This window comes from Odocoileus virginianus, chromosome 1 (genome assembly GCF_023699985.2).
Source record: "Odocoileus virginianus isolate 20LAN1187 ecotype Illinois chromosome 1, Ovbor_1.2, whole genome shotgun sequence".
Taxonomy (NCBI): Eukaryota; Metazoa; Chordata; class Mammalia; order Artiodactyla; family Cervidae; genus Odocoileus; species Odocoileus virginianus.
The window spans coordinates 50,990,533-51,018,112 of NC_069674.1; the positions used below are offsets into that span (position 1 = coordinate 50,990,533).

At 52.0% G+C, this 27,580-nt stretch overlaps 1 protein-coding gene across 1 annotated transcript; it reads left to right on the plus strand.

Moving 5' to 3' along the window:
• Positions 1-251: 251 nt before the first annotated feature.
• On the plus strand, positions 252-14,795 carry GHRHR (growth hormone releasing hormone receptor). Its single transcript, XM_070471719.1, has 14 exons — positions 252-308; positions 3,970-4,072; positions 4,201-4,308; positions 5,071-5,168; positions 6,265-6,362; positions 7,050-7,182; positions 8,566-8,719; positions 9,010-9,070; positions 9,658-9,727; positions 10,603-10,694; positions 11,175-11,304; positions 12,016-12,057; positions 13,901-13,999; positions 14,727-14,795. Exons 1-14 carry the CDS (start codon positions 252-254, stop codon positions 14,793-14,795), a joined length of 1,314 nt encoding a protein of 437 aa, XP_070327820.1.
• The last annotated feature ends 12,785 nt before the right edge of the window (positions 14,796-27,580 follow it).

Below are 27,580 nucleotides of genomic sequence, written 5' to 3' on the forward strand. Positions count from 1 at the left end.
CAGACAAAGTCAACCGCTTCCTGCCGGGAATGCAGAGTTCCACCCCGAGGCTGAGGTGGAGTTGGGCACGGTGTTCTGTAATCTTGGTGAATATTCAGTGACTTCTGTCCCCTTCACTGCCTCCTGTCTATGCAAACAGCCACCTGGGAAGGAGAAACAGAGGGTGTGCTGGCAGCGGTGACAACAGGGGACAGTGGAAGGAACGCAGGGTCCCCGAGGCTGACCCAGGGAGCCGTCGCCGAGTTCCCACCATGGACAGCAGGGTGTGGGGTGCCCGCGTCCTCTGCTTGCTGGGCCCCTTGCCGATCGTGAGTAGCCAGCTCAGACCCTCCTGCCCCTCCTGCCCACTGAGCTTGAGATCTGGGAGCCACTGGGCCATACTGGGGTCCACTGGGGTCCACTACCCTTCCCCGGCGCAGGAGTCTCTCTACTAAGCAGTCTGGTGGCCTGGCTTGGAGAACTCCTGACACCTGCGGTCCCCCCCTCTCCTCCCCCTCCCTTCCCAGGCAGCCTGCTCACCCCTGGGGAGCTCTGACAGTAAAGCGTCCTTCCTGGAGTTGAACTGAGTTCACCTGCCCATTGCATCCCCCAGGGCCCGTCTGCACCCTCGGGGCCACAAGACTCTGTCCTAAAACAGCACCTCTGCCTCCCTGTCACACCCTGAGTCTTCTCCACACCTCCTCCTCTGACAAGCTTGCAGAGCCCTCCCAGTCCTCACATCCCTGGAGCCACTTGATTGAGTTGCTTCCTTTGAAGAGTGTGTGGCCAGGGATTGAGTGTGTCTGGGTAGTAAGTGAGAAGTTGCTCTCCTCTCCAGCATCTGGGAGCCTCTCCCTCACAGGCCACACCCTGGACCCTGAGCAGCTTTCCACAATCAGGTAGAGCCCGGAGGCCTAGAATGCTGGGGAGCTGGCTGCCAGGGGGGCCCTCTCTCAATGTATTCTGAGCTTTTCCGGAGTTAATGCAAGTGACAGTGACTTGGGGACCAGGATGGGAGACACAAGTCCCGGGTTGGAAGCTGTGGCTCCCAGGGTCTCCTGAGAGCCCGCGTGGACTGAGGTTGCCCTCTTTCTCCACTGGCTTGTGTGTGAGTGTCTGTGTGTTTGAGAGTGTGTGTGCGTGTGTGTATGTGTGGTGGGGGCTGCACCTGCTCTTGTGCATGGCCTTTGGGCTTGGATACCGGTGCTGTGAATTCGCCATGTGACCTAGGTAAGTCCCTTGCTGAGCCTCAATTGTCTCTTTTGTAAGAGAAGAAAATAACATCTGCCCCCCAGGGCTGTTGTGCCTGGAGAAGGACCTGACTTGTCAGAGGCTGGGCCTGCAGCGCGTCATGGGTGGCTTCCCCTGCCCTCCCTGCACTGCACAGAGTGGGGCCTCCTCCCTCTCATCTGTGTGCACCCCACAGGAAATGATTATTCTCGAAGGGGGACTGCGATCCTGTGGGGGTCACTCGGCAACTGGTGCCAAGTCAGGGTTAGCACTAAACCCCAATCTCCTGGTGTGGCCTCTGTCCTGCATAGAGCCCAGATCAGCTATAGCCATGGTCAGCCAGGCCAAGGTATGCAGGACGATAGTCTCCTGAGGAGGAGTGGGGTCCCGGACATGGGCCAGATGATCCCTGACCCCACAGTGAGTGGTGGATCCAACCGGAGCACTGGGATAAGTCTTGGGAGGGCCCACCTCTTCCCACCCCCAGCAGTTTCCACCCACACACCTGGGTCATGAGTTGAACTTCCCTGAATTTTTCCTCCCTTGGGAAGTGTGGTGGCTGTCTGTCTCTCCTTTTGGTGGGAGGCTTCCCACCAGTGGCCTAGTTCCTTTGGCCCCGGTGGTTCCACAGTCAGGCTCTGAGAAGGCATCTCAGGAAGGGATGGGATTGTGGATGTGGAGGGGGAGGAGGGCAGATGGAGCCCATGATCCCATATCAGGCCCCCCTCCTCCCCATCTACCCCCACTGCAGACAATCAGGCTGCTGTTGTGGACATGTGGGGGAGGTAAGACTGGGGTTCTCCTCTGAGGTGGCCCTAGGCTCACTGAGTCCTTGAAAGAAGCCAAGAGGTGCTCCCAGATTGGAGATTCAGAGCCCGGGCTGCAGGTGGAATCTGCATCATGAGGTCCCAGGGCCCAGGTAGGAGGTGACAGAGCTGAGCCCAAGCTGGCTTTGGGGGACTGGGGTCAGCCGGTCAGGATAGGGGTGTCCTCCCCTGCAGAGGCGGGTCTGATGGGAGTGACCCTCCGTACTGGTCAGGGTCTCCAGGTCCTCTCCTAGCCCACTGGATCCCTTCCATGTGGTCACCTACTGTCAACTGTTCCCATTCTAGTGTTTGAAGTCTCTGACCCCAGCCACTGTCTCACACCCACTATGCTTTTGCCGTGCCTGGGTTTCTGTCAAAGGACACTAGGAGTTAATTAACCTCCTGCTGACATGGACTCTGTGCCAGACACTGGGGGCTTGTGTGTGTGCATGTGGATGTGAGGATGGCCACAGGTAGGGCTCTCCCCTCACGCAGCTCAGGTATATCTGCTCACTCTCTTGTCTGGGCATGTTCTAAAAATAATGCTCCTTTCTCTTCAAATGTTCAGCTCAAATGCCACCTCCTCAGTCCTTGTGAGAAGGGCCACCCTCCCATAGTGACTACCCTGCCCCTGCTAAGTTTGTATTAGATGTAATAGGACCAGGTGTTAACTCCCTTCCTCACCACACTCCTCCCTGGGAAATCCTTGGGGACAGAAATCTACACTGATTGAATTTGATGTGCAAGTTGGATTCGAGCGTGGGCTCTGGATCCACGTTCACAGTGTAGGGAGCATGTCTGAGTTCCTTCACGTGTGTCTGTTTGGGACTGTGCCCTGTTGGATGGTCAGTTTTTCTCCAGTCTGGGGAAGTGGGAGGGAGAGGTGTTAAGAATTCCTGCCTTTGACTCCAGCTCCCTGGAGAACTTGTTAAAATGTGAAGTCCTAGATCCAACCATAGATCTCTGAGTATTCTTGGCTCCATTGCAGTTGATCTCTGGCTGGGTTATAGAGACACACTATCAGAAATACTGCTAGAGGATTTCCAGAAAAGCAGCTTGTTTCCTAGCTTCCAGAGATCATTCCCTGTGAATGAGCCACAGATCATTTCCCAGGATACCAGGCTCTGGGAAATTCCTAAAACTTAATTCTTCCTGATTGTTGGATTACATGTCAAGGCAGTTATCCCTCCATCTATTGTCCATTACCCATCCATCTCTATGTGCATCCCCTTATCCATCCACCTATCCACCATGCCTCCATGCATCCAGTCATCCATCTATCTATGTGTGCTAAGTTGCTTCAGTCAGACTCTTTGCGACCCCATAGGCTGTAGCCCACCAGGCTCCTCTGTCCATGGGATTCTCCAGGCAAGGGTATCGAAGTGGATTGCCATGCCCTCCTCCAGGGGATCTTCCTGATCCAGGGATCGAACCCATACCTCTAACAACTCCTGCATTGGCAGATGTGTTCTTTATCACTAGTGCCACCTGAGAAGTCCATCTATCTATATTTTGTATGTATATTCACTCATTTTACCAGCCAGTCACACAGTTACCCATTCATTTCTTCATCCATGAAGACATATTCATTTGTTCCTTCACCTCATTCACGGGGAAAAAAAAGCCACTACATGGCTGCATTGTTGAGGTGACAATCCCCATGTCATCTTCTGAAGACTTTTATTTAATGTGTCTCAGAACTGACTTCCATGAGTTGAAAAGGGGAAGCCTTTGTCCAAATCTCCATCTATTCTCCCTCCCTGCCTCCCTGCTTGCCTGCCTTTCATCCAAATAGCCATTAAGTTTCTTTGATCAGCCTGGTCCCTGTACCTAACTAAGCGCCCAGCCAGGGAAACGAATCAGGCTTTACCTCTGTCCTCAGGTCGTTTGACCAGCAAACCTAGACGAAGCACACACTTGGCTTGGCTCATGTCATTAATCCTTTCCTGCACAGGTCCTGGGCCACGTGCACCCAGAATGTGACGTCATCACTCAGCTGAGAGAGGATGAGCAAGCATGTCTACAAGCTGCCGAAGGGATGCCCAACTTCACCTTGGGTACGGGGCTAGGGAGGGAGGAAGTGGCTTGTCGTGGGTTTCTCCATCTCCTCCAGCCGCACCGCTCAGGATGGTGGACAAGCCTGTCCCCTGGGCTGAGTCTCTCCTGCTCCCACCTCACTGTCCAGGCTGCCCCAGAATCTGGGACGGGCTGCTGTGCTGGCCGACGGCGGGCTCCGGCGAGTGGGTGAGCCTCCCCTGCCCAGCTTTCTTCTCTCACTTCAGCTCGGAGCCAGGTGAGGGGTGCTGGCTGTGGAGATGGGGGGAAGAGTGGAGGTGAGGTGGTTTCCTCAGGCGGTGGCCAAATGTGGTGGCCACGTCCTGGCTTTGGAGTCAGGCAGACCTGGATGGAGCACTGCCTTATCCTTTCCTGTCTTTCGCTGTGAACTTGGATGAGTCAGATACCCTCCCTGAGCCTCAGCTTCCTGACCTCCTGTGACCTGGGGATAACAAGAGCGCTAGCGGCACAGAGGGTGCGCTTAGGCCCGGGAGTGCTGCACTTGGGGGCAGGCACTGAGTACTTGCTCTCTGGGTGTGAGCAGGAGGTGTGAGCAGGAGGTGTGAGCAGGAGGCGTGAGCAGGAGGCCTGGCCATGGGGGTGGAGAGGCAGAATCAATCTCCCTGTAAAGTGCTACCAGTTGTCTGGTGGGGGAGAGCGGAAGGGCAGCCGTGCTCTGCCTCACCTCCCTGGCCTGGGGGTCCGGGGTGGACGGTCCCTCCGGTGGCAGAGAGGGCCTCCTTTCCTTAGGATGCTGGGGATCCAGTTCGCTACTCTGCCCCAAGGAAACCGTTCTCTCAATTAACAGAAGGTGAGTCTGAGGCCAGAAAGGAAGGTCCCAGAAGGTGTCCCAGGCAGGCAGGACACCAGACCTCTGGAGAACAGGCTCCCCTCTCTCTGCTGCAGAGATGGGCTGTCTGTGCAGACCCGACCAAGGTCACTCCCAGCTCCCCCACCTCCTGACCACCTCTCTGCTTCCCCGGCTCTGCTTGCCTCCTAGGGGCGGTGAAGAGGGACTGCACCATCGTAGGCTGGTCAGAGCCCTTCCCGCCTTATCCCGAGGCCTGCCCTGTGCCCCTGGAGCTGCTGACTGAGGAGGTGAGAGGCTCATCACAGATGTTTGTGTGGCCGGTAGACTGCACAATGGAAGGGGCTGCCACTTCCATTGAAGTTGGCGGGTCAGAGCAAGTGCTAACTCGCTCCAGAGTGACAGGTGGGCTAGGAGGAAGAGGGAGGCGGAAGGCAGGGTGGGCAATGTTACCTGGCCGGCGTCTCCTTGACACCCTCTCTGTGCCCAGGCTCCAGGACCAGGAGCTGGGGGTGGTTCCGGGAAACAAACCAGATTTCCCAGAACCAGCTGAGTGGTTCTGGGCAAGGACCGCTGCGAAAGCTCCCTGCCCTCTCTGGTCCTCAGTCTGTGGAGTGGTGTGCATGGCTGTGGGAGAGTGAGGGAAACCCAATGATGGAAGTGACTCCTACCCCAGCAGCACACTCCATGCTTCCAAATTGAGCAGTGCTTTGGCAAGTTGCTTCCATTCCTATAACCCCATAGCTCTCTCCCTCAGTCCTGAAGGCAGAGCATGAGTCTGACATTCTTTCAGATAAAAAGACTGACTCAGGGAGGGGCAGTCAGGGGTGATTGCCTGCATCCCTCAGGGGAGCTGGGTCCCTGATCGATCCCCTCCCTGCAAGGATACACCTTCTGTCTCCATCTCCCGGGTCCAGGCTGAGTTGATTGATTCAAATACTTGGTTGTGGAAAGAGCTTAGCCTTGAAGCTGTCCCTGCTGTCCCCTTTATTTGAGGATGTCGTGTTCCCAAGCTGATGAGCAAGCTGGATGTCAATAAACAAGCCCGATCTACTCCTGAGTTTTCACACTCCCCAGGGAAGTGCAGTTTCCGTGGCAGCTTCTTTCCCCCATCTCTAGAAGCAGCTAGAGTTAAGCATCTTGATCCTCATCCCCTCTCCCCCATCCCTGCTTCCCTCCCCGCTCCTGTTCCCTCACTAGCCTACAGGCTGTAAACAAATCCAAAGGGAAAACTCCAAAGACAGCTTGCTGTGGTCCCCATAGACACCCCTGCCCCCACACCGACAGTTTGGGGGTAGAACTGAAAGCGTCACCTGCTTGATGGTCAAGCCTCCCTTTCCTCAGAGGCCCCACTGCTGAGATTCCCTCTGTCTCCACCCTCCCCAGAAATCCTACTTCTCCGTGGTGAGGATCGTCTACACCATGGGCCACAGCATCTCGGCCGCGGCCCTCCTAGTGGCCATCATCATCCTGGTTGCTTTCAGGTTTGCCATCCTCATTCCCTGCTCCAGAACCTTCCCTGCCTCCCCGTCATCTGCAGCACCAAACCTGATCCTCCACCTGGATATTAAAGACATTCCCAGGGCTGCACTGTGGCCATTTCTAACTTCTCCTTTCGCTTTTCCCATGAGTGGACCCATCTCTTTACACCCTAGGATTGCTTCCACCTCTACGTCTTTGCTCTGGGGAACTTATTCAGTTTCCTTTGAATGCCTGCCTCCATTTCCCCTCAAACCTGTTAATATTCAAGCTCAGTTCTCATATGCCTTAAAGAATCCTCTTTGTCTCTTCTGAGAAGCTGTGAAGCCCTCCTTGACTATTTCACGCCTTTAACTTTTGCCCTCCTAAAACTCTCTCCAGCCTGGCCTGAGCTGTTGTCTCCTGGGAATGAGCCTCGTCTCTCTGATTATCCAGGGGTGGGGGATCCCCTGTCATTTCTGCCTCTGTCCTCCACATAATGAGCTCCCTGAAGACAGGGAACTGCTATTTTCTGTCCCTTCACCTGCACCAAGCCTGGCTGTCCCGGTTAAAGCTGAAGCCTCACATTCAATGGATCCAATCTGATAATAGCCAAGCCAAGCCCATGTGATTCACCTCCCTCCTTGCTCAGCCTCCCCAAGCCTGCTCTCCCTCCTAGCTCCTGTTTTCCTCACCCCTCCCACTCCCTCCAGGAGGCTCCACTGCCCCAGGAACTACATCCACACCCAGCTGTTCATCACCTTTATCCTCAAGGCGGGAGCTGTGTTCCTGAAAGATGCCACCCTCTTTCACCACGAGAACACGGACCACTGCAGCCTCTCCACTGTAACAGCCGTGGGTGGGGGTGCTGGTGCGGGTGAGGAGGTTAGATTAGAGATGTCAGCCTGTCCAGTCCTGTGGGCTGACCCTGGGGCTCTGGCTTTGCCAAGGACAGAGTGGGAAAGTAGCCCTCCCCCTTCCCGTCTCTCCTTGTGGTCAAGTCCTAAATCCTCCTGTGCCCAGCCCCGTTGATCCCTTACTCCACTCTCTGCTCCATATTCTGTATTCTCGCTTCATTCCCCATCCCGTAGCCCAACCCGTGCTTTCCATCTCATACTTCCTCTTGGCTCTGTCTGTGCTGGGTGTGGGTGTATCAGGGGCTGGACAAAGCCAGGTCCCTTCTTCAAGAAGCACCCAGGATGTCTAAGGGGATAGATTGTACCAGATTACAGGACCACCAGGCAGAGGGAGCTGAAAGCTGGGAAAGAACAGGAGGGGGCTTCAGGGAGGAGGTGGCTTTGGAGCTCTGGGGAGGGGGGGAGCGGGCAGCAATGATAGGGAGGGAGGGGGGAGGACCAGGGTGAAGCAGCTTTCACAGACGGAAGAAGCTGGGGCTGTTCCAAGAAATAGGAAGGTCATTATGGGGGTGGGGAGGTGGACAAATGAGAGGAGACCAAAAATAAGTTGTGTTGAGGGCAGCTCTAGGTATTCTGACACTGTACCGGAAATGAATAGATACATGAATGAACAAACCAACAGATGACCTTCATTCCTTAACGTAAGAAACAATAATAGTATATATAATTAGTGCTTAGGTACAAGGCATTATGCTAAATGCTTTACATGTATTGTCTCATTTTCTTTCCTATGTATATTTTCATTTTAGTTCCACTTGTAGATGAGGGATAATTGGGAGGTCACGCAGCTGCTGAGTGGTGGGAATGGGGCCAAGCACTCAGAGCACTCGCCTCTGAGCTCAGAGTCAAGTGCTCTGCCACCCAACAGATGAGCAGAGTCACTCAGTGAATGAATGAATGCAAGGGTGCATGCGTGTGTCTTTGCAGGATGGAGCTCTGCAAGAGTAAATGGTGTTCTATAGCCTCAGCTGTAGGGATAAACTTGAGTTCAGGAGAGATGGTGAGATAGTATCAGTAAAAATAGTAGCAATTTGTATACAGGGTTTCCATTTAATCCTTATGATGAGACCATGAGCTAGGGGTTGGAAGTTTTTCATTTTATACCTGAAAAGTTAAGGTGTGGGTGGGTTACCCAGATGATAAACTTGAAGCCAGGCTCTCTGGATCCCAAACCTGTGTTCTTCACCACCACATTATACTACCACATCCCCTAGGCGGTAGCCCAAAGTGGAAGAGACCTGGGGCTGGGGGAGACTTGGTGGGGCTCCAGTGGGTGTCCTGGCTCTGAGGTACCCAGGCCCCTGGCCTACAGGTTCTGTGCAAGATTTCTGTGACCACCTCCCATTTCGCTACCATGACCAACTTCAGCTGGCTGCTGGCAGAAGCTGTGTACCTGACCTGCCTCTTAGCCTCCACATTGCCCAGCACGAAGAGGGTCTTCTGGCGGCTGGTTTTCGCTGCCTGGGGTGAGCACGGAGGGCTGGTGGGCACCATGGTGGGGGGATGGAGTGGGTGGAGGATTGGGGATGACCAAGGAGCTCACACAAAGGTCCTTTCAGCTCACTCATGATGACTCCAAGGCCAGAAAGGGGGAGGACGGCTGCAGTCGTCCAGCGAGTGTTGAGATCAGGACCAGGTCCCCTGCCCCGGGCTTCACATGGTCTTGCCGTCACAGTGCCCTGTGTGACTGGTGGTGGTGGTGGGAGGTGGGCACAGGATGCAGACCCTTGCTCATGTCCTTTCTGTACCCTCACAGGGCTTCCTCTGCTCTTCACCGGCATGTGGGTGGGTTGCAAGTTGGCCTTTGAAGATGTTGCGTGAGTTTGGGCTATCCCTTCATCACACCTGTACCGGGTCCCGATGGGGTGTGGATTGGATGCTCGGGCGATGAGGCTGTCCTCCAAACTGGGATGAGAAGGAGGGGGTCCCTGGTCCTGACTTCAGGAACTCCCAGGGCTGGGTGGGGGGTGGGAGACACAGTCCATGGATAACACAGAAGAGGCTTGAGCCTGGGCAGGAAGGGGGCACAGGGTCTCAGGTTTCGGGATCTCAGGGGATAGGGGCTGTAAGAAGGGACCTTCCAGAACAGGGGAAGTGTTGGGGCCACAAGAAAGCAGCAAACACAACTGATTTTTGAGAAACTCATCCACCTTGGTGAAGGGAAAGGGTGAGCCCCTCTTGAATTAGGGTGTCCCCTTGGAAAGGGCCTAAATGTCTCGAGGAGATGAGGCTGGTTGGGATTAAGGTGAGGCTATAAGGATCGAATTCTAGAGGGAGGAGCCTAGAGCTGTAGGTAGAGGGAGGACAGGAAAGAGGAGCAGGGGTACCTCAGAAAAGGGCTTCCCAGCAACGGCGCTCTGTCCCCCGCCACCCCGCCATCAGGCCAGGCCTGCCCTCTCTTCAGGTGCTGGGACCTGGACGACAGCTCCCCCTACTGGTGGATCATCAAAGGACCCGTCATCCTCTCTGTTGGGGTCAGTGCCTGAGGCGTGTCGTCTGCATTATTCAGCCAATCTCCCTGGGCCCACTGTGCAGCCATACACAGTAGGAAACACGACTCCAGGCTGGGAGCCAGGACACCCTGGGTTCGAGCCTGGCTCCATCCACAGGTGCTCTGTGAGGCCCTCTCTGGACCTCAAGAGGGAAAGTCGCTCAGTCGTGTCCGACTCTTTGTGACCCCATTGACTATACAGTGCATTGAATTCTCCAGGCCAGAATGCTGGAGTAGGTAGCCTTTCCCTTCTCCAGGGGATCTTCCCAACCCAGGGATCGAATCCAGGTCTCCCACATTGCAGGCGGATTCTTTACCAGCTGAGCCACAAGGGAAGCCCATGGATAGCCCATTGGAAAAACCAGACCTCAGGCTTCTTCTAACTCAGAATTTTGATGAGTCTGGTAGCCTGGTTGCCCATCACCTACCATTGCAGTGAGGCCTGGCTCGGGGCGTAGAAGGAGCAGCAGCTGAAACCCCTACCTTGCCCACGCTCAAGGCAAGGCAGCCAGAACTGGTTTGTGTGGCCTGGGTGAATGCACATATCTTTGTCGATTTTGCAATTGTGCAAAGTGAAGGCTACATGCTTTTTAGACGAACCTGAGAGGTGCTGGAAGCAGGATGAAAGGTATGGCCTCCTACTTTTGGCCTGGGACTGGAGGAGGGGGACCCTGAGCCCAGGATCCACTGAGCACCATGTTGGACCTCCCAGTCTCCAGGTGACAAGGTTTCGATCAATGACCTGCACATCCTGGCCCTCAAAGACCCGAGGTTTCTAGTCCCCAAAGAGGTCCTACCTCAAGCCATTTGGGTCACTCCTGCCACTTGCCTTCCATCTTCCTGCACCTCCATTTCCAGGTGAACTTTGGGCTTTTTCTCAATATTATCCGTATCCTGCTGAGGAAACTGGAGCCAACTCAGGGCAGCCTCCACACCCAGCCTCAGTACTGGTAACATGTGTGTGTGTGTGTGTGTGTGTGTGTGTGTGTGTGTGTGTGTGTGTGTGTGTGTGTGTGTATGTGTTTCAGGAAATTCTGGGGACGTAACTGGTGCAGGGGTCAGATGGTTCTTTTTTATTCGTGATTAGGCATCCATCATCTTGGTCCCGTGCTTCTCCCCAGGTTCCCAGAGAGAGAATAGATCTGGTCCCTGTCCTCCAGTGAAACAATATAGGAAGGATGAGGGTCCCAAACAGCCAGTTAACAACCCACATTGTGGGTGATGAGTGTGGAGATAGATTTCTACGGGAGCCTGCGGAAGGAGATCCTTTCTAAACGGATCATGGGGTTGGAGTACAGTCTGGGAGGACTTTCTGGAAGAGGTGTCTTTGAATTAGACTTTGAAAGATACATAGACTTGACTGGGATAAATTGAGACCAGAGCATTTGAGAGAGAGAGCAGCAGAATCCAGGCCTTGTTTTCTTCTGCAGGCGTCTCTCTAAGTCAACGCTTCTCCTCATTCCACTGTTTGGAATTCACTATATCATTTTCAACTTCCTGCCTGACAGTGCTGGCCTGGACATCCGCCTCCCCCTAGAACTGGGACTGGGCTCTTTCCAGGTGAGGGTCCCCATGGCACTCTCTCCTTCCCTCTGAGTCTTTGGGTAGGAGGCGGGTGCTGCTGTCCACAGGGTTGGTTGATTTCATGGCAGGTGAGGGTGACTAGACCAGTTATTCTTCCTTCCAGATACTCATTCATCTATTCAACTGCCCATCTGTTTGTTATTTTATATCCATCTATCTCTTTATTCATTCAACTATCCCTGTATCTATCTACCCATCCACCCATACATCCATCCATCCAATCTATTCAACATTTTGTTGTTGTTTAGTTGCTTAGTCATGTCCGACTCTTTGCGACCCCATGGACTGCAGCACGCCAGGCCTCCCTGTCCATCACCAACTCCTGGAGCTTGCTCAAACTCATGACAATTAAGTTGGTGATGCCATCTAACCATCTCATAAATTCATCATTTACTGAGCACCTATTATGTGCCAGGCCCTGTACTCAATACTGGGGGATGCAGAAATAAATAAAATCAGAGAAATGGGCCAACAGGCCAATGACAAAGCTTTTGTATGCTTGCTACGGCAATTGCATATGACCATATGCCTGGCATATAGTAATGTGATGAATATGTCTACTTTGCATTTTTCCAAAGACCTGGCCCAAGTCACAGCCTGTTGAGGGTGGGGGAAAATGTAGTAGGAAGACTACAGACACCTGAGGCCAGGCCAAGGTGATGGGGTCCTTTCTCTTTGACTCCACAGGGCTTCATTGTTGCTATCCTGTACTGCTTCCTCAACCAAGAGGTATGTGACTCAGACTATCCTTATTCTCTAAGCCTTTCCTCCCACCACTCCTAAGGCTGCCTCTCTCCTGTCCAGCCCCTGTAAATCCCACCTCAGGCCATAACTTGAGTCCTGCAATCCTTTGTGGAAATCTGTCCTGAGTTTCTGGATCAAGCTTAACCTGAATGCTTCCTGTGAACATCTTTTATCCATCCTTCCTCTGGTCTTGGCCAAGCTTACTATCCATTCATCATGAGGTAGAAAAGGCCTCTCAGGGATTAGAAGAGGAATGTAGGGGCTGGGGGGCTAAAAGGGTCCCTCAATTCTGTATTTCTGAAATTGAACATTAGAGAGAGTTGGGGAAGGAATAAGTCAGATCCGAGAGAGGCAGAGAGAAGATGCAGAGGAAGCAATGAAGTCTAAGGTAGACATGCAAAGCCCAGGAAAATAGATTCAGGTGAAAGACAGGGAAGATGATGGAGAGCAGGGGCAGGGGTCCTGAGAGAGAGCACCTGGAAGAGAGAGATGCAAGAAGAACAGACCAAACAGAGGTGAACAAGCACATGAACAGACAGAGTGTCCTCGTTCTTGCGTTAGTTGCTCAGTCATGTCTGACTCTTTCCCTTGAGGCTCCTCTGTCCATGGGATTTTCTAGGCAAGAATACTGGAATGTGTTGTCATTCCCTTCTCCAGGGGATCTTCCCAACACAGGGATCAAACCCAATCTCCTGAATTGCAGGCACATTCTTTTTTTGGGGGGCGGGGCACTTAATTATTATTACTTTTTAAAATTTAAGGATAATTGCTTTGCAGAATTTTGTTTTTTTTCTGCCAGACATCAGCAAGAATCAGCCATAGGTACACCCATCAGGCCACCCTCCTGAACTTCCCTCCCGTCTCCCTCCCCATCCCACCCTTCTAGATTGTCACAGAGCCCCTGTTTGAGTTCCCTGATTCATATAGCAAATTCCCCTTGGCTGCCTATTTTACATACGGTATTGTAAGTTTCCTGGTACTCTCTCCAGGCAGGCAGATTCTTCACTGTCTGAGCCACCAGCAAAGTCCCTATAGACAGAATAGATGGTGCCAGTGCACTGTAGAATTATGGAGAGATGGCAGAGAAGAGTAAATTACAACATCCAACCCAGAAGACGCTTCGTATTTTTCGCTTCGGACAGACTTGCTATGCGGGCAGTAGTGAGAGAACTGAACTCTGTCCCAGACTACCAGCGCCTTCGGCCGGCTCACGGGCTCCCTCTAGTGGCCATGGACTTATGGTGGGCTCGGACACGACTGAGCGACTGAACTGACCGAACTGAACGGTTCTGCTGGAAACCTGGGTACACAGACCTGTCTGCCAGCTGTGGAGTATTGCTACCCCTTACCTGACACTTCTGTCGCTTATCGGCTCCCCCTCCTCTGACATTCGTTGTTCCCACTAGCCTCTCTGAGTCTCCTGCAGACTTATCTGGGATCTGGGAGCAAACACAGGTCTTCTGAACCTGCCTGTAATGGCTCATGGGCCCTGGGCTATTTGGAGAGGACAGAATACTTACTTTTTTGGCCAGAAACTCAAGAAAACACCCATAATTGTCTTTAAGTGGGCCAAGACAAAAGCAGTACTAGAAGACAGAGAAGGAACCAAAGGGAATGGTCAGAAATAGTTGCAGGAAGGAGGAAGTAGTATCCTCTCGAGGTAGTACTTAGCTGTGGCGGTGGCCAACCATAGCTTCTCCTGCTGCAGGAAACCCCTGTGTCAGTTTCTCCTGCATGGCCCCCCCCCCCAGGCACCCTCAACCCCACTGGGGCTGAATAAAGAAGTGGCAGTGGGACCTTCCTAACATCCTCCCTCTTGTTCTTGGAGGTGAGGACTGAGATCTCACGGAGATGGCACGGCCACGATCCTGAACTTCTGCCAGCCCGGAGGACTCATATCAAGTGGACGACGCCTCCACACTCGAGGGTGAAGGTGCTGACATCTGTGTGTCAGGCTGGTCACAGCGTGTGACTGGAGCCCACACCTGAACTTGGGCAGCTACATGGGTCTACCACCCTCCACAGCATCCCATGGGAACCTTCATGCTTCCACCCAGCACTCCTCTGTCTTGTTCCTGACTCTTTTTCCCGGGTCCTTGTGTGTCCGTTGCTGTTCTTCTCATGTCCCTGCTCCTAGAATCTGGGCCATTGCCCAAGGCCAGAGGAGCCAGTAAACTTGTAAATGAATAGATACACATTAGAGTGAACCCATATACCTCTGTGGGGGAGGGATCTGTAAGCTTTGTTTGGACCCTGGTGCTCGTGTGCATTTATCACATATCAGTTCTTGTCATATCACCATCATGTGTCTGTGCAGGGATCCTCTTGTTTAATTCATTAAAAACACATATATTCTCTTTTGTCTCTACTTCCATTCCCCTCTTCTACAGGCAAACATTCCAATGTGTTAAATGCGAATGCTTGTTTCTGTGTTCTTGCAAAACACGTAGTGTTGTGTGTCTGTAGTTTTAATTAACATAAATGCTGTCGGTTATATGCCTCATCCTGCTTCTAATGCTTTTCCTCTCAGCACAGTACTTTTAAGAGAGCCACCCATCTTGCCATGTGCCCATCTGGTGGCTTGTTCTGACTGCCTTATGGTGCCACATGGTGTCACCAGCCACGTGCGACCATCCTTCTCCCCCTGACTCTAGGTGACTGTTCACGTGCCCTCACATCCCCGGGCCGGGGAGCCTTTCACCGGGACACACTCTGGGGAGTGAAAGCTGTGCCAGGCCGGCCGATGTGCCTTTTCTTAACGTGACAGAGTGGTTCCAGATTGCGCTCCAGAACTGCCAGCGAGATCTCCACTCCCACCAGCAGCTCCACCAACACTTGGCATTACCCAGCTTTTCAATGTTTGCAAGTCAAATGGGTGTACGGTGACATCTCCTTGTTTAAATTTACATTCCTCTGATAACTAATGAGCGAGCATCTCTTCTCTTCTCGTGCCTGTTAGCCTTTTAGGTTTGTCCTTCTGGAAAATGCTCAGATCTCTCTCTTTACTTTTCTCCAGGGTGGAGGTTCCTCAGGTCTAGGTTTTTCTCTTATGTCTTCTCCGTTGCCTGCCCTTCTGTGTTCCCAGCCTGCTTCTCCCTCCCACGTCCTCTGCCCAAGTGCTGCCCCCGAAGCAATGCAGCATGCTTTCTTCCTTTAGTCTCAAATCAGAAAAGTCGTTCATCCTATTTGCGGGGCTTTTGGGAGATATACAAGGGATTTTAAAAGAAAATAAAAATCAGCCACTGGGCACTTCCCTGGCAGTCCAGTGGTTAACACTTTGCCTTCCAATGCAGGGGTACAGATTCCATTCTTGGTTGGGGAGCTGAGATCCTACATGCCTCACAGCCAAAATCCAAAACGTGAAACAGAGAAGTATTATAACAAATTCAGTAAAGACCTTAAAAAATGGTCCATATAAAAAAAAAGTCATTAAATTAAGAAATCAGTCATAATCTCATTACCCAAAGACAATAACCACTGATATTTTTGTATGTCTCCTAAAAGATTTTTCTCCTCTGCTTCTTGAAACATCTCGAGATCATGATATATTCATAGATTTGTGTTATTTCTTATATTTAAAATGAACATAAATGATATATAAAAATGGACAATAAGCACATGAAAAGATGCTCAATGTCATCAGTCATTGGGAAGATGCAAATCAAAACCACTCAGTAGAGTGGCTAAAATGAAAAAAAAAGACAGTAACAAGTATTCACAAGGATGTGAAGAAACTGGAACTCTCATGCTTTGCTGGTGGAAATGTAAAGTGGTACGATTGCTTTGGCAAAAAGTCTGGCTGTTCCTGGAAAAGTCCAACATTTATTTACCATGTGACTTGGCATATAGGCAAAAGAATGAAAAACTCATGACTGTACTAAACTTATGCATGAATATTCATAGAAATCCTAGTCATAACTACCAAAAGATGGAAACCCAACTGTCCATCAATTATTAAATGGATAAATAAAAGGTGATATATCCATACAATGAATAACAAAAAGGAATGAAATATGGACACATTATTCAACATGGATGACCCCTAAAAATATTGTGCTAAGTGAAATGACTTAGATATGAGAAATTATTTATTATATGGTTTCATTTATATGAAATACTCAGAATAGGCAAATCTATAGAGACAGAAAACAAATTAGACATTTTCAGGGTTGGGAGGATGGAAACTGATTACTAATGGGTACCTGGTTTCTTTTAGGGGGGATGAAATGTTCTAAAATTAGATAGTGGTAATGGTTGCACACTCTGTGAATATACTAAAGACCATTGAATTATATACTTTAAAAGGGTAAAATTTTTGACACGTGAGCTATATATCAATAAAATTGTTATTCAAAAAGTAAACAAATATTTGCTGCAGAACACTTGCAGACCTATATTCTGCTTCATAGTTTGTAAAGCCTATCTAACAGTCTTTTTAAAGCTTCAATATTTCCAGTTTTATTTCCTGTGTCTAATATTCTTTATTTAACCAATAATTATTTTACAAATATTCTATTGGTGAACTTTGCTTCTAATTTCCTAATAGTTGTGATGAAAAACTTCTTTGCATGTAATTCTTCATGTACAATTCAAAAAATAAAAAATAAAAACATTGGCGTAAACCCATAAACATAGAATTTTTTAAACCAATACAATGCAAGTGATAAGTATTTTAAATCTTATTGGCAAACTGCCTCCTAGGAAAGTTGACTCAGTGTATTCTTGCACAAGCAGTGTGAATGTGATGGTCTATCTGCTTCATTATTGCTATTAAAAGTATCTTCATCAGCTTAATAGTCAAACAGTGGTTTCCTAAAGTTTTAACTGGTATTAAGTAGAGGTTAGCAGCTGGAAACAGAGGTTAGCAGTTGGAAACAGTGGTTGAAGCAGAAACTCACTTTGTGAATGATCTAGTCCTTCTTTAGAGGCTTCATTTATGGCCCGAAGCCTACTTCTTGCTTCCTTCCAGTTTCTACTGGAGCATCAAATTCCCACCACTTCGTTAGCCTCTTCCATTACAAGAATCCCTGGATTGGGGCTGTATCACGGGTTCCTATGTATGTCCTTTGATTGGCAAACTCCTCCCTTCTTGGGGCCTCAGCATCCCCATCAGTATGGGGAAAGACGTCTGTCAGTAAGTGACCTCTGAGCTCTCTACAAAAGAGAAATTGAATTGCAGGCAGGTGAATTGAGATGAGCAATGCTTAACTTGGTCACCAGATGGCAGAACAATTGCAGCGAAGAACCCTGGATGGGCTGACAGAACTTCTTGGATGAGGCCCCAACACAGACTGGCCTGGGCATAGTGAGCCCGCAGGGCTGATGGAAAAAGGGGCTCCTGATCTGGTCAGCATAGGGGAGCAGGAGGCTCCTGGAGGAGGGAGGGAATGGGATGCCCCCAAGCCCTTCTGACCTCAGTCTTGAGAAGTAAGAAGCTGATGAGAAGAATAAGAGCTGAAGAGACAGGAGTGCTCACCGGAGTCTTCCTACAGGATTCACAGCAGATTGGGGGAGGGGTTCCCTGGACCCCTGGTTCTGTGCAGGTAGAGTAGGATTTCCCACCATCCACCGCAGCATTTTCCTTCCGGCCACACTCTCCGCAGGTCCACAGGTCTCCGCATCCTCTAAAGGAAAGGGAGAAACTCTACTTCCCTCCTGCTGTGTCCAGCCTGTGCTCCTCTCCATTGTGGGGAGAAGGAGTGATGGTAAAAATGAGGGGCTCGTTCCCTGTCCCTAGGGAGTCCGCGGGAGTGTTGAAGTTATCCCCAAGGATGAAACTTGATGTAAGAAAAAGTGTGCGGGGCTCAAATTCTCTGGGCTGTGGGAACTCAGAGAACAGGGTGTTGGTGAGGGCAGGAGCAGTCAAGGAAGGCTTCCTGGAGGAGGGGACTCAGGTTGGTTGCATAAACTCTACAATTCCACAAGGCCAAGCACCACCATCTGCTGGGCAGGAAGCAAGAATGTGGCTGATCTCAAGTTGGGTAGTAATGTTTGGAGGAAGGGTCTGCAGGACAAGATGGTGGGCATCAGACAGAGACTTCGTTCTCCCCAGGAATATTCATGGGCATTCCTGTTAGAGTGCTGGGTTCCGCAGGGCCACCCATTTGCTCAGTACACGCTTAGGTGGCAGACAGCTTGTAGAGCCTAGAAACACAGCTGCAAACAGCTCCAGAACAACCCTACTCAAAGGGCTTAGGGTCTGGCTAGGGAGGATATGGGTCAGAGGATAGAACTTCTTGGGCTGGGTTAAATAGAAAGATGATATAGTCAATGATGTTAGGGAGAAGAGTCAGAGGCAGTGCCCATGCCCCACCAGGGGACCACTGTGGCGAATTCCCCATTCCACCGCTTTTGGCTGCAGACACAGCTGCTCATACTGGGAATGAAATGCCAGATACCCAACACGGCTGTCCTGAAAAGTCGAACTCCTCCACTGGCATGCTTACCAAAAGCTCGATTGCACCTGGCTCCCTCTTGGTGTTCTCCTCCCAACCCAAGTCACACAGAGCTACTTCTGATGGCACGGCCTTGGCCTTGATGCTGTCTGCTAGTGGCAGGGGGTGTTGGAGAGCCCCTGCTGACTTCTACCCAGAGAGAGTCTGCACACTGTTACAAGTTCCTCAGACATAAGACTGACATTCAGAATAAGCTGGCCATGGATATGACAGAGTCCAATACTGGGAGGCAGTCATGCAGCTCAAACAATTGCATGATAATGGTGTGCATAGGAGAAAGAGAGTACCAAAAGAAGAAACATCTAGAAGACCAAATCTAGCCTGGGGGAGTTCTTTAAAAAGAGGCTTTCTGCTCTGTAACAACCTAGAGGGGTGAGCTGGGGAGGGGGGTAGGAGGGAGGTTCAAGAGGGTGGGGACACATGGATACCTATTGCTGATGTCCATAGGACATATGTATACTTATGTTGATGTTTGGCAGAAACCAGCGCAATAATGTAAAGTAATTATCCTTCAATTAAAAATAAATACATTTAAAAATATGTAAAAAATAAAAAGGCTTTTTGGAGAAAGTGCCATGTAAGCTTAGACCACGAGTATAAATTGGCTGGATAAGAAAGTGGATGAAAATCCCAGATAGTGGAAATAGCATGTGCAAAGGCCCTGAGGTGGAAAGGAGCTTATCATTTGGCAGGAACTGAAAGTTGCTACTGTGGTTACTGGAGTGAGAAAAGCCTGAGATGAGGAAGTTTGGGCAGCACCCAGCTCACACAGGGTCAGGGAAATCACACTGAGGAGGTTTTATCTCAAGAGCTATTGGAAATGTGTGATGTAATGAGACTTCCAATTCTGCAATAATCTCTCTGACTGGTTTGGATAGGAAGACTGAATTTCTGGTGGAGACCTCAGCTGGAAGCAGGGAGGGTGAAAAGGAAGGCTTGGTTCAGGGGATGGTAGTAGGAAAGATTAGGTCAGAGTAAAGATGTCTAACTGGGTGATGAGTTAATATGTGAGGTGAAGGGAAGGGCGATTTCCAGGAAGGTTCTTCTGAAACAGGTTGCAGTGGAGAAGAGCACATTTTGGGGGAAGACCACGTCTTAGGGGCGTGAGCGCGACCGGTGTTGGGTGCATGGGAGACAGTTGGCTGCCAGGGGGCAGGCTGGAGCTGAGAAGACAGGCCTGGCTCTGGAGTGGAGTTCCTGAGCTGTGGGAATATCGGTGGTGGTGTTTGACTCCCGAAGGATGAGAGTGAGTAGTGGAGACAGAGCCGCTGAACATCCCATGGAGGAGGAGGAAACTCCAGAGCAGGCTGGAGGGAGCACCACTAGACTGGGAGGAAATCCAGACGGACTGGGGTCGGGGACGCTTCGAGCCCTGCCTCGCAGCCCTGAGACCTGAGACTGGGCTTGCAAAATTGTCGGTGCACTTGGGAGCACAGCTCAGGGCAGGAATGTCTGGGGCAGAGGATAGACTCGGAAAGCAGACTGGAGAGTGTTGAAAAGTGAGTGAGCCGTGAGGACACAGAGGCAGGATGTGTAGACCAAGCTGGCTTGGGGTGGGGTAGGGGACCTGAAAGGGTTTTGGGAGGGGAATGTGGGGTTCATGCGGGGGCGGTTTCTTATGAGAAGACAATCTGGATAAATGCTAATGAGCTGGATATGGGAATCACTGAAGGATAGGGGAGGGCACGTTGTGGAGCGAGCTCACTGTAAAGGTAGCCTCTGAGCCCAGATGAGGGTACCTTGTCTGAGGAAGGGGGTCCCTGCCCCTGGGGATGTGATGTGTGAGTGCCAAGTTGCTTCTGTCATGTCTGACTCTGTGTGACCCTATGGATTGTAGCCCACCAGGGTCCTCTGTCCATGGGATTCTCTAGGCAAGAGTACTGGAGTGGGTTGCCACTTCCTTCTCCAGGCAGTCTTCTCGATCTAGGGATGTAACCCGGGTCTCCTGTGTCTACCTGCATGGGCAGGTGGGTTCTTTACCACTAGTGCTACCTGGGAAGCCCTGGGGATATGGTGGAAGCAGGTGATGGGAGGGGCAGGGGTGGACGGCTGTGGAAGGCTGGCTGTTCACTCTGAAGGCACGGTGATCTGCGTGGGAAGGGAGGCGAGGTGGGCATCTTGAGGAGAAGGCAGAAAGTGGGAAGCAGCAGTGGCAGAAGGTGGGGGGAACAAGCTGGTAAGAAATGTTGCGAGCTGGGCAGGTGAATTTGGAGTGACGGCACCTCCCCTGAGGAGAATATCTGGCCCAGGGAAGGCCCAGGGGAGCCTATTCAGGATGCGGTTTTGCCCAGAAGATTGAGGCACTAGTGGCTTCTAGGCCATGTTTGCAAATGAGGGTTTGTGTCGACGACCCTGCAATCTGAGCCGTGTTGGGAATGGAAGGTCCAGGATATGGCAGTGTCCGCTGTATGGGTGGGGGCATTGAGGAGAGAACTGGAAGGACAGGTGACATGGTCAGGGGCACTGGAGCTTCTGCCTTGCCCTTTGTACCCAGGGGAAAGGGCTCCTCGTCGGGCGGGGGAAGAGCTGCTGTGAGTTGAGGAGGAGGCAGGGTGGGGCAGGATGGGAGGGGCTGCTTGGCCAGTGGGCCTGGGCATCGCAGTTGCCCAGCAAGAAGGCCGGGATGGAGGGGAAGGAAGACTTGGAGCCAGAGTCTCCAGTGAGGAGGGGAGGCTGGCGATGGCAGAAAGGGGCTCAGGCAGGGAGGGATGACACAGTGAGGAGGACAGGGCACGCCGGAGGGGGATACAGGACAGAGCCACAGATGGAGAGGACCGGGCAGGAGAAGCCCCAGGCACTAGCCCCCTCTCCAGAACCCGCGTGTGTCCCAGTCCTGCCCAACTGTCCTGGGATGCCCTCACCATCCTCTGGGGCTGCCAGCAGCTGGGCCCTGGAACCACGAGGAGCAGGACTGCTTTGGGAGGTAGAACAGGGCCTTGGAGAACAGCGAGAAGCCAAGAGCCATAGATGTCTGGGGATTTTGTGGGAAGGGGTGGTCTGTGGAGTCTCCCTCATCTGTGTGAATCTCCTGGTGGGGATATTTCTCTTCTGGAGCACCCCCCAATCTGTCTCTGTGCGCATGTCTCTCTCCCTCCGTCCCTGTCCTTTTGTTTTTCTCTGTCTCTTTCTTCCACTTTATGGGGCTCCAACTTCCAGCTGTGGGAAGTGAAGGACCAACCCATTAGGCAGCTGGCTTGTCTCTGTGATACTGGACATCTGGGGCTGGGGCTGGCTGGGGATGGCTGGAGCTTTGCACTTGCATCCAGATGGCCAGTTACCTGCTCTGTCAGAGTCCTGGTTCCCTTTGCACACCCCCCTCAGCAAGTCTCTCTCTCTTTCCTCACTGTCTTCTCTCTAGATTATTCTACCCCAGGTGTCCCTGCCACAGACAGGATGCCGTGTATGTGTGTGTGTGTGTGTGTGTGTGTGTGTGTGTGTGTGTGAAGGGAGTCTGGGGAATGACAGGTGGGACAGCACAGCCCAAGTTCACGGAGCCTGTCTGCCGGCTTCCCAGGGAGCGGGTCAGGCTGGCAGACAGGATGAGGTTGATGGGCAGTCCGTTTCCCAGCCTCAGAGATGTTGCATAAGCAGCCGCAGCCCCGTGCACATTCCCATGGTTATGGGGCTGGGAAACGCTGGCGGTTGTGGCATCGCCATGGCACCAGCATGGCCCAGGGCTCAGCTGGCATGGTGCTGGCACAGAGCAACTCTGGGTTCTCACTGGACAGATCTCTGCCAGGCAGGGCTCCTCCTGGGCATCCAGGGGCTTGTGGAGTCAGGCAGGAGGCAAGCAGCCCAGGGCTAGTTTCAGGGAAGCCTGAAGACCCCCATCAGCCTCTCAGCCCAGTGGCCAGGGCTCCATGGGGTGGGGGCTGGTCATGGGAGTAAACGCCCCCCATACTAGATGACTCAGCACAGGCAGAACTGACTCTGTCCACAGCCCCTTCCTCAACCCTCAACCTGCAGAAATCTTGACCTTGACCCAGCCTCATCCTTAGAGTTCGCATCTCCTCCACACTCTCCTGCTAGGCCTGTGCCCTGGGGATCTCACAGTGGAGACCTAAGCCCTGTTTTTGGGGGGAATATGCACCAGGAGCTTTGCTGATGGCTCAGACAGTAAATAATTTGCCTGCAATGCAAAAGACATGGGTTTGATCCCTGGGTTGGGAAGATTCCCTGGAGAAGAGAATGGCTACCCACTCCAGTATTCTTGCCTGGAGAATTCCATGGGCAGAGGAGCCTGGCGGGCTATAGTCCTCGTGGTCTCAAAGAGTCGGACACGACTGAGTGACTGACAATTTTACTTTCACACCCTGAAGATAGAGGCATGTAGGATTCAGGATACCTGGACTGTGGGGGTTCAAATGTCAGAGGTCAGTGGGGGTCAGAGCAGTCACAGAAGTCCTCCTGAGAGGCAGTGGTATGCTGGATCCATGAGGATGAATAAGATTTGAGGCAGGGAAAGATCCTGGGAGGAGGAGCAGCTGACATGAAGGTGGGGAGACCCAGAGCACACGACCTCTTTGATGAGATTAGGTCTTTCAAAAAAAAAAAAGAATGTGTGTGTGTGTGTGTGTGTGTGTAGCAGGTTTAGCTTTGGGCTGCTTGGGCCCAGAAAGTCTCCTGGAGGGTGAGGTAGGGGAAAGTTAGCAGGAAATCCCCTTAGAAGGAGCTTTGCCGATGCCCTGACACAACCTCCAAGGAGGATCTTGAACACCTGCCACGAGTCTCCTGCATGGCCCCACTCCCCTCCCACGCCCCAGCCAGCTCCTCCTCCACACCTCCGTCTGCCTGGGCACCTGGGCCAGCTCCTCCTGCTCTCCCCCAGCTCTGAGGGTCTTCCCCACTAAACCAGCAGGTCCCGCACAATTCCAGGACTGATTCCTGCATCTCCACCGGGCAGTTCTGAAGCCTCAGCCTCCCTCTTATGTTCACATCCACCCTCTGTCACCAACTCCCTCATGACAACCCTAGAACTCCCGCCACAGGGGGACCCCCTCCGTGGTGGCCTCTCAGCCCTTACAGGACCTCGGCCACAGGGAAGGAATAAAGCCCTCCTGGCCCTCCCCACCTTCCCATTTAACTAGGAAAGAGGAACCCAAGTTTCTTTCCATGGCCTACAGGGCCCGGTGTGGCCTGGACCTCCCCAGCTTCCTCTTCCCTCATCTTTCTCCCCTGGGCTCTGCCCTGGCCACACTGGCTGTCTCATGGTCCCCAGAGTCCCCCTCGCCCATGCTCATTCCAGAATGACCGCTGCTTGGGACGCTCTGCCCGCCGCATCTCCCCCAGCTGCAGTCTCCACCGAGTCCCGACTTAGCGTCAGGGTCGCCGCCCCAGGGAGGCTCATCCTACCACCTAGTGACATCGCTCGAGGTCATGCGGCATCTTCAAGCTTTATTTTCTTTGTGGCACTTGGCTGTGGTTACAGCAGAGCCTTATTGTTGTTCACAGGCGTTCTATAAAGTCACCTCAAACACTGAATTAGAAAACATGGAACCATTGCTCCCAGAAGAGAGACGGAGCTAGGCTCCTGTGAGCCTCTAGTCACCAGGCTTTGTCAACGGATCAATACATAACCTTGTTTTCTGTGTGTTTCTGTTTCTAGACACCTGATTTAATATATATCGCTGATTCATTAACATTGAACTCGTGGCCAACAGCACTATTATTCATGATTGAGAGACGTTAAGTTACCCTTGAATTTTCTCTGGAGAGCACATCACAGACGCCTTGCACCAAGAACTCTAGACAACACTTCTGCCCTAGGCTCGGGGCCATTTAAACAGTGAAACCACCAACAAAAAGCACAAAAATGTAAAGAAACATAGCTCTTAGTAAACCTCAGAAAGGACACTTTAAAGTCTGAACTGAGCCAAGATGGCAGAGGTCATCGTGGTGGAACCCAGCTGAGGATTCGTGCATCGGGCTGTTCAAGTTCTCCCCGCCCAGGGCATGTCCAAGAATGACTGTGGCAGCACTCTGAGTATTGACTGAGGGCTGCAAATACATTTCAGGGAGCAGGCAAGTCACAAATATGGAATCTTCAAATAGTGAGGATCCACTGTTTGTTATTTTTAAGTGTTTCCTGTCTATTGTTGGACTTCCCTTTGCTTATTCACTGCTGCATCTTCAGCACCAAACAGGGTCAAGGTCAAGATTCACAGCAGATGCTTAATAAATATTTATTGACTGTCCTGTCTCTCTCCCTTTCACACACACACAGACACACACTCACACACACATGCACTTACAACACAGGGTACTTGCCAGGTCTCGGAGCTGAGAAGATGGGGAATCTCTTTTCTGGGCACCACAGGCAAGAGAGAGAAGGAAGATTCTGGAAAGAGGGGGTAGGTGAGCATCCTTGTCCTAAACCTTTGCTATTCCTGGTCTCCACTCCCTACTTACAAGTCCTGGGGCTAGCTGTGTGTGCAAGTGTGTTGTTAAACACCTCCCCCCACAGGAATCCATGCGGACACATGCAGTACATATACAGCCTGGCTGAGGACCCCTGCGTCTGGTCCTGGGAGGATGGTGTGTGTGTGTGTGCATGTGGGTGCCAAGCCCCTTCACAAGCACATGTGTGAGCACGGACTCCAGCCTGCCCCGATGAGGCCTGCTGGCTTCCTCGCAGCTGCGGAGCTTGCTGCACTGACAGGCCTGTAATCACGGGAAATTACCGAGCCCAGAACTAAAATTAAGGCTGCTGCTGCTGCTGCCACAGGACCTGTTTACAAAGACAAGCTCCCGGAAGAGGCCTCGGGAGGCTCTGCTGGGAGCTGCAACTCCTGGGGAGGACAGGGTGAGGACCCAGCAGAGAGGCCACAGAGAGAGGGAGCCTCTTATATTTGTCATACACCTACCAAGTGACAGGCACTGTGCTTGTTAATTTCACGTTTCAGTTTATTTGATCCTCACAGCCACCCTGCCAGGCAGGAATGGTCCTGGGGTACCGACATCAGACCTGGCCTTCGGGGTCGAGGAAGGAGCTTCAGGTTGTGAAGCTTGGGACTGGCAGAGCTGGAGTCTGAATGTAGGGCTAACTGACTCCAGGGCCAAGGCTGAGGGGCCCTGTGGGGCAGGGAGAGGGGAGCCCTGTGGGAGTGGGAGGCTGGTCCTCTGGTTTTTCGTATTTGGTGTCTGGTGTAAGGAACACTGGAAAGAAGATCCCCATCCACCATCCTGTCTCCCTCCCGCCTATCACGTGGTCTGTGGCATACCTCTTAATACTTTAGGGTGACAGTGGCCCACTGGGAACCCACATATCCCTCCAGGAAGAAAACAGATGAATCATGCACATTGACATCAAGTCTAAGGGACCCTGTTCCAGGTGCAGGGTGGCCCCGCCCCCAGCACAGCCATCCAGCCTCATGTGGGTGGGGCTGAGGGGACACGGCACGAAGCTATACGTTGGCCTGGGCTCTGGATTCCCGGCTGAGGTCTTCTCCTTTCCTTTTTCCTTTTCTGTGGCCCTCCACACATGCCTGGCCCCAGAAGGCCCTAAACATGACTCTGAGAGCTGCCCTTCCCACCCCAGACCCCAGCCAGTGAGCAGGTTATTAGTGAACAGTGAGTGATGATTGTGTCTGTGGAGGGGCACTGGGTGGGGCAGGGAACTCCCTCTGCAGAGGGCAGAGCTGGACTGGGAAGACAGTCATCCATGCTGTCTGGACCAGGCTCTCTGGGTTTGCAGCAGCCTCCCCTCTCCCCAGCCCCACCACTGTCTCAAGGAGAGCCTGACTAACTGGCCTGGGGGCCATGGAGAGAGAAAACTCAACCCAGAGGCCCCATGTGACATGTGTTGGCACACTACTGGACTGGCCAATAGCACTTTCATCTGATAGCAGTCAAAATATTAATAGTGCCAGGGGCTCTTCTAGGACACATACACACAACACTCACATACACAGACTTGCAGAGACTCCTTTGAGGAATTAGCATTATCCCCATTTTACAGATGAGAAAACTGAGGCACAGAGAGATCAAGTGGTTTGCCCACTTGAGCTGGATGCTTATGAGGTGGAATTTAGACCTGGGCAGCGTGGCAGCAGAGGTCCTATGCTAACCACTATGCTACATTGCCTCCTGAGTCCCCAGTCCCTTGGTCTTTCCCAAAGCAGACACACACTGTGCAGGCTGTATGGTGAATGGCCTGTATGGTCTCTGCCTGATATGGCCCCCGTCATCTCCTGCACGCAGCTTGGCTGGGCAGAAGGGCCCTATTTGAGAGGCTGAAGCGGACTCTTGGGAGCGTCTGCCTCTTGGGTCTGCTCACCAGGCCTCTTGTGTCCCTATGGGGGACTGAAGAGGACAGTCACATGGCAACGGCCACACTCACCCACCAAACTTCATAATCCTGCTGCTGCTGCGTCACTTTAGCCGTGGCCGACTCTGTGTGACCCCATAGACGGCAGCCCACTAGGCTCCCCCATCCCTGGGATTCTCCAGGCAAGAACACTGGAGTGGGTTGCTATTTTGAGCTGTCCTCAAAAGGGCTGAAGGTAACCCTCCGTGAGCCCGACTTCCTGCCAGACCCCGGGCTGGGCTTCATGTGAGTTTGTTAATCATTTTTTGTGTTTGTGTTTTGACCAGCAATTAATCTGGAGAAGGAAATGGCAACCCACTCCAGTATTCTTGCCTGGGAAATCCCATGGACAGAGGAGCCTGATGGGCTACAGTTCATGGGGTTGCAAAAGACTCAGACACGACTTAGTGACTAAATAATAACAACGACAGCATTTAATATTTTCAATGAAACGGAAGAATAAAAATAGAGTGCATCATGCCTGGTGAAGTTAGGTACTGTTTCATGAAACTTTTATTTCCATTTCATACATTTATGCTGAGTCACAGTAAAAATGAAGTAAAAAACCCAAGTTTGATGAACCTCCCAGAGGTTGCCTTCTTACTCCTTTTGTCTCACTTAGGTTCCTGCATCCATGGAAGCCAGTCCAGCATCTGGATCTGCCCTGGCCTGGAAGTCCCCCTGCTCCCTGCACTGCAGAGCCAAGCCCAGCTCCGGGCACCTGGAGGAGAACACTCAACTTACCGAC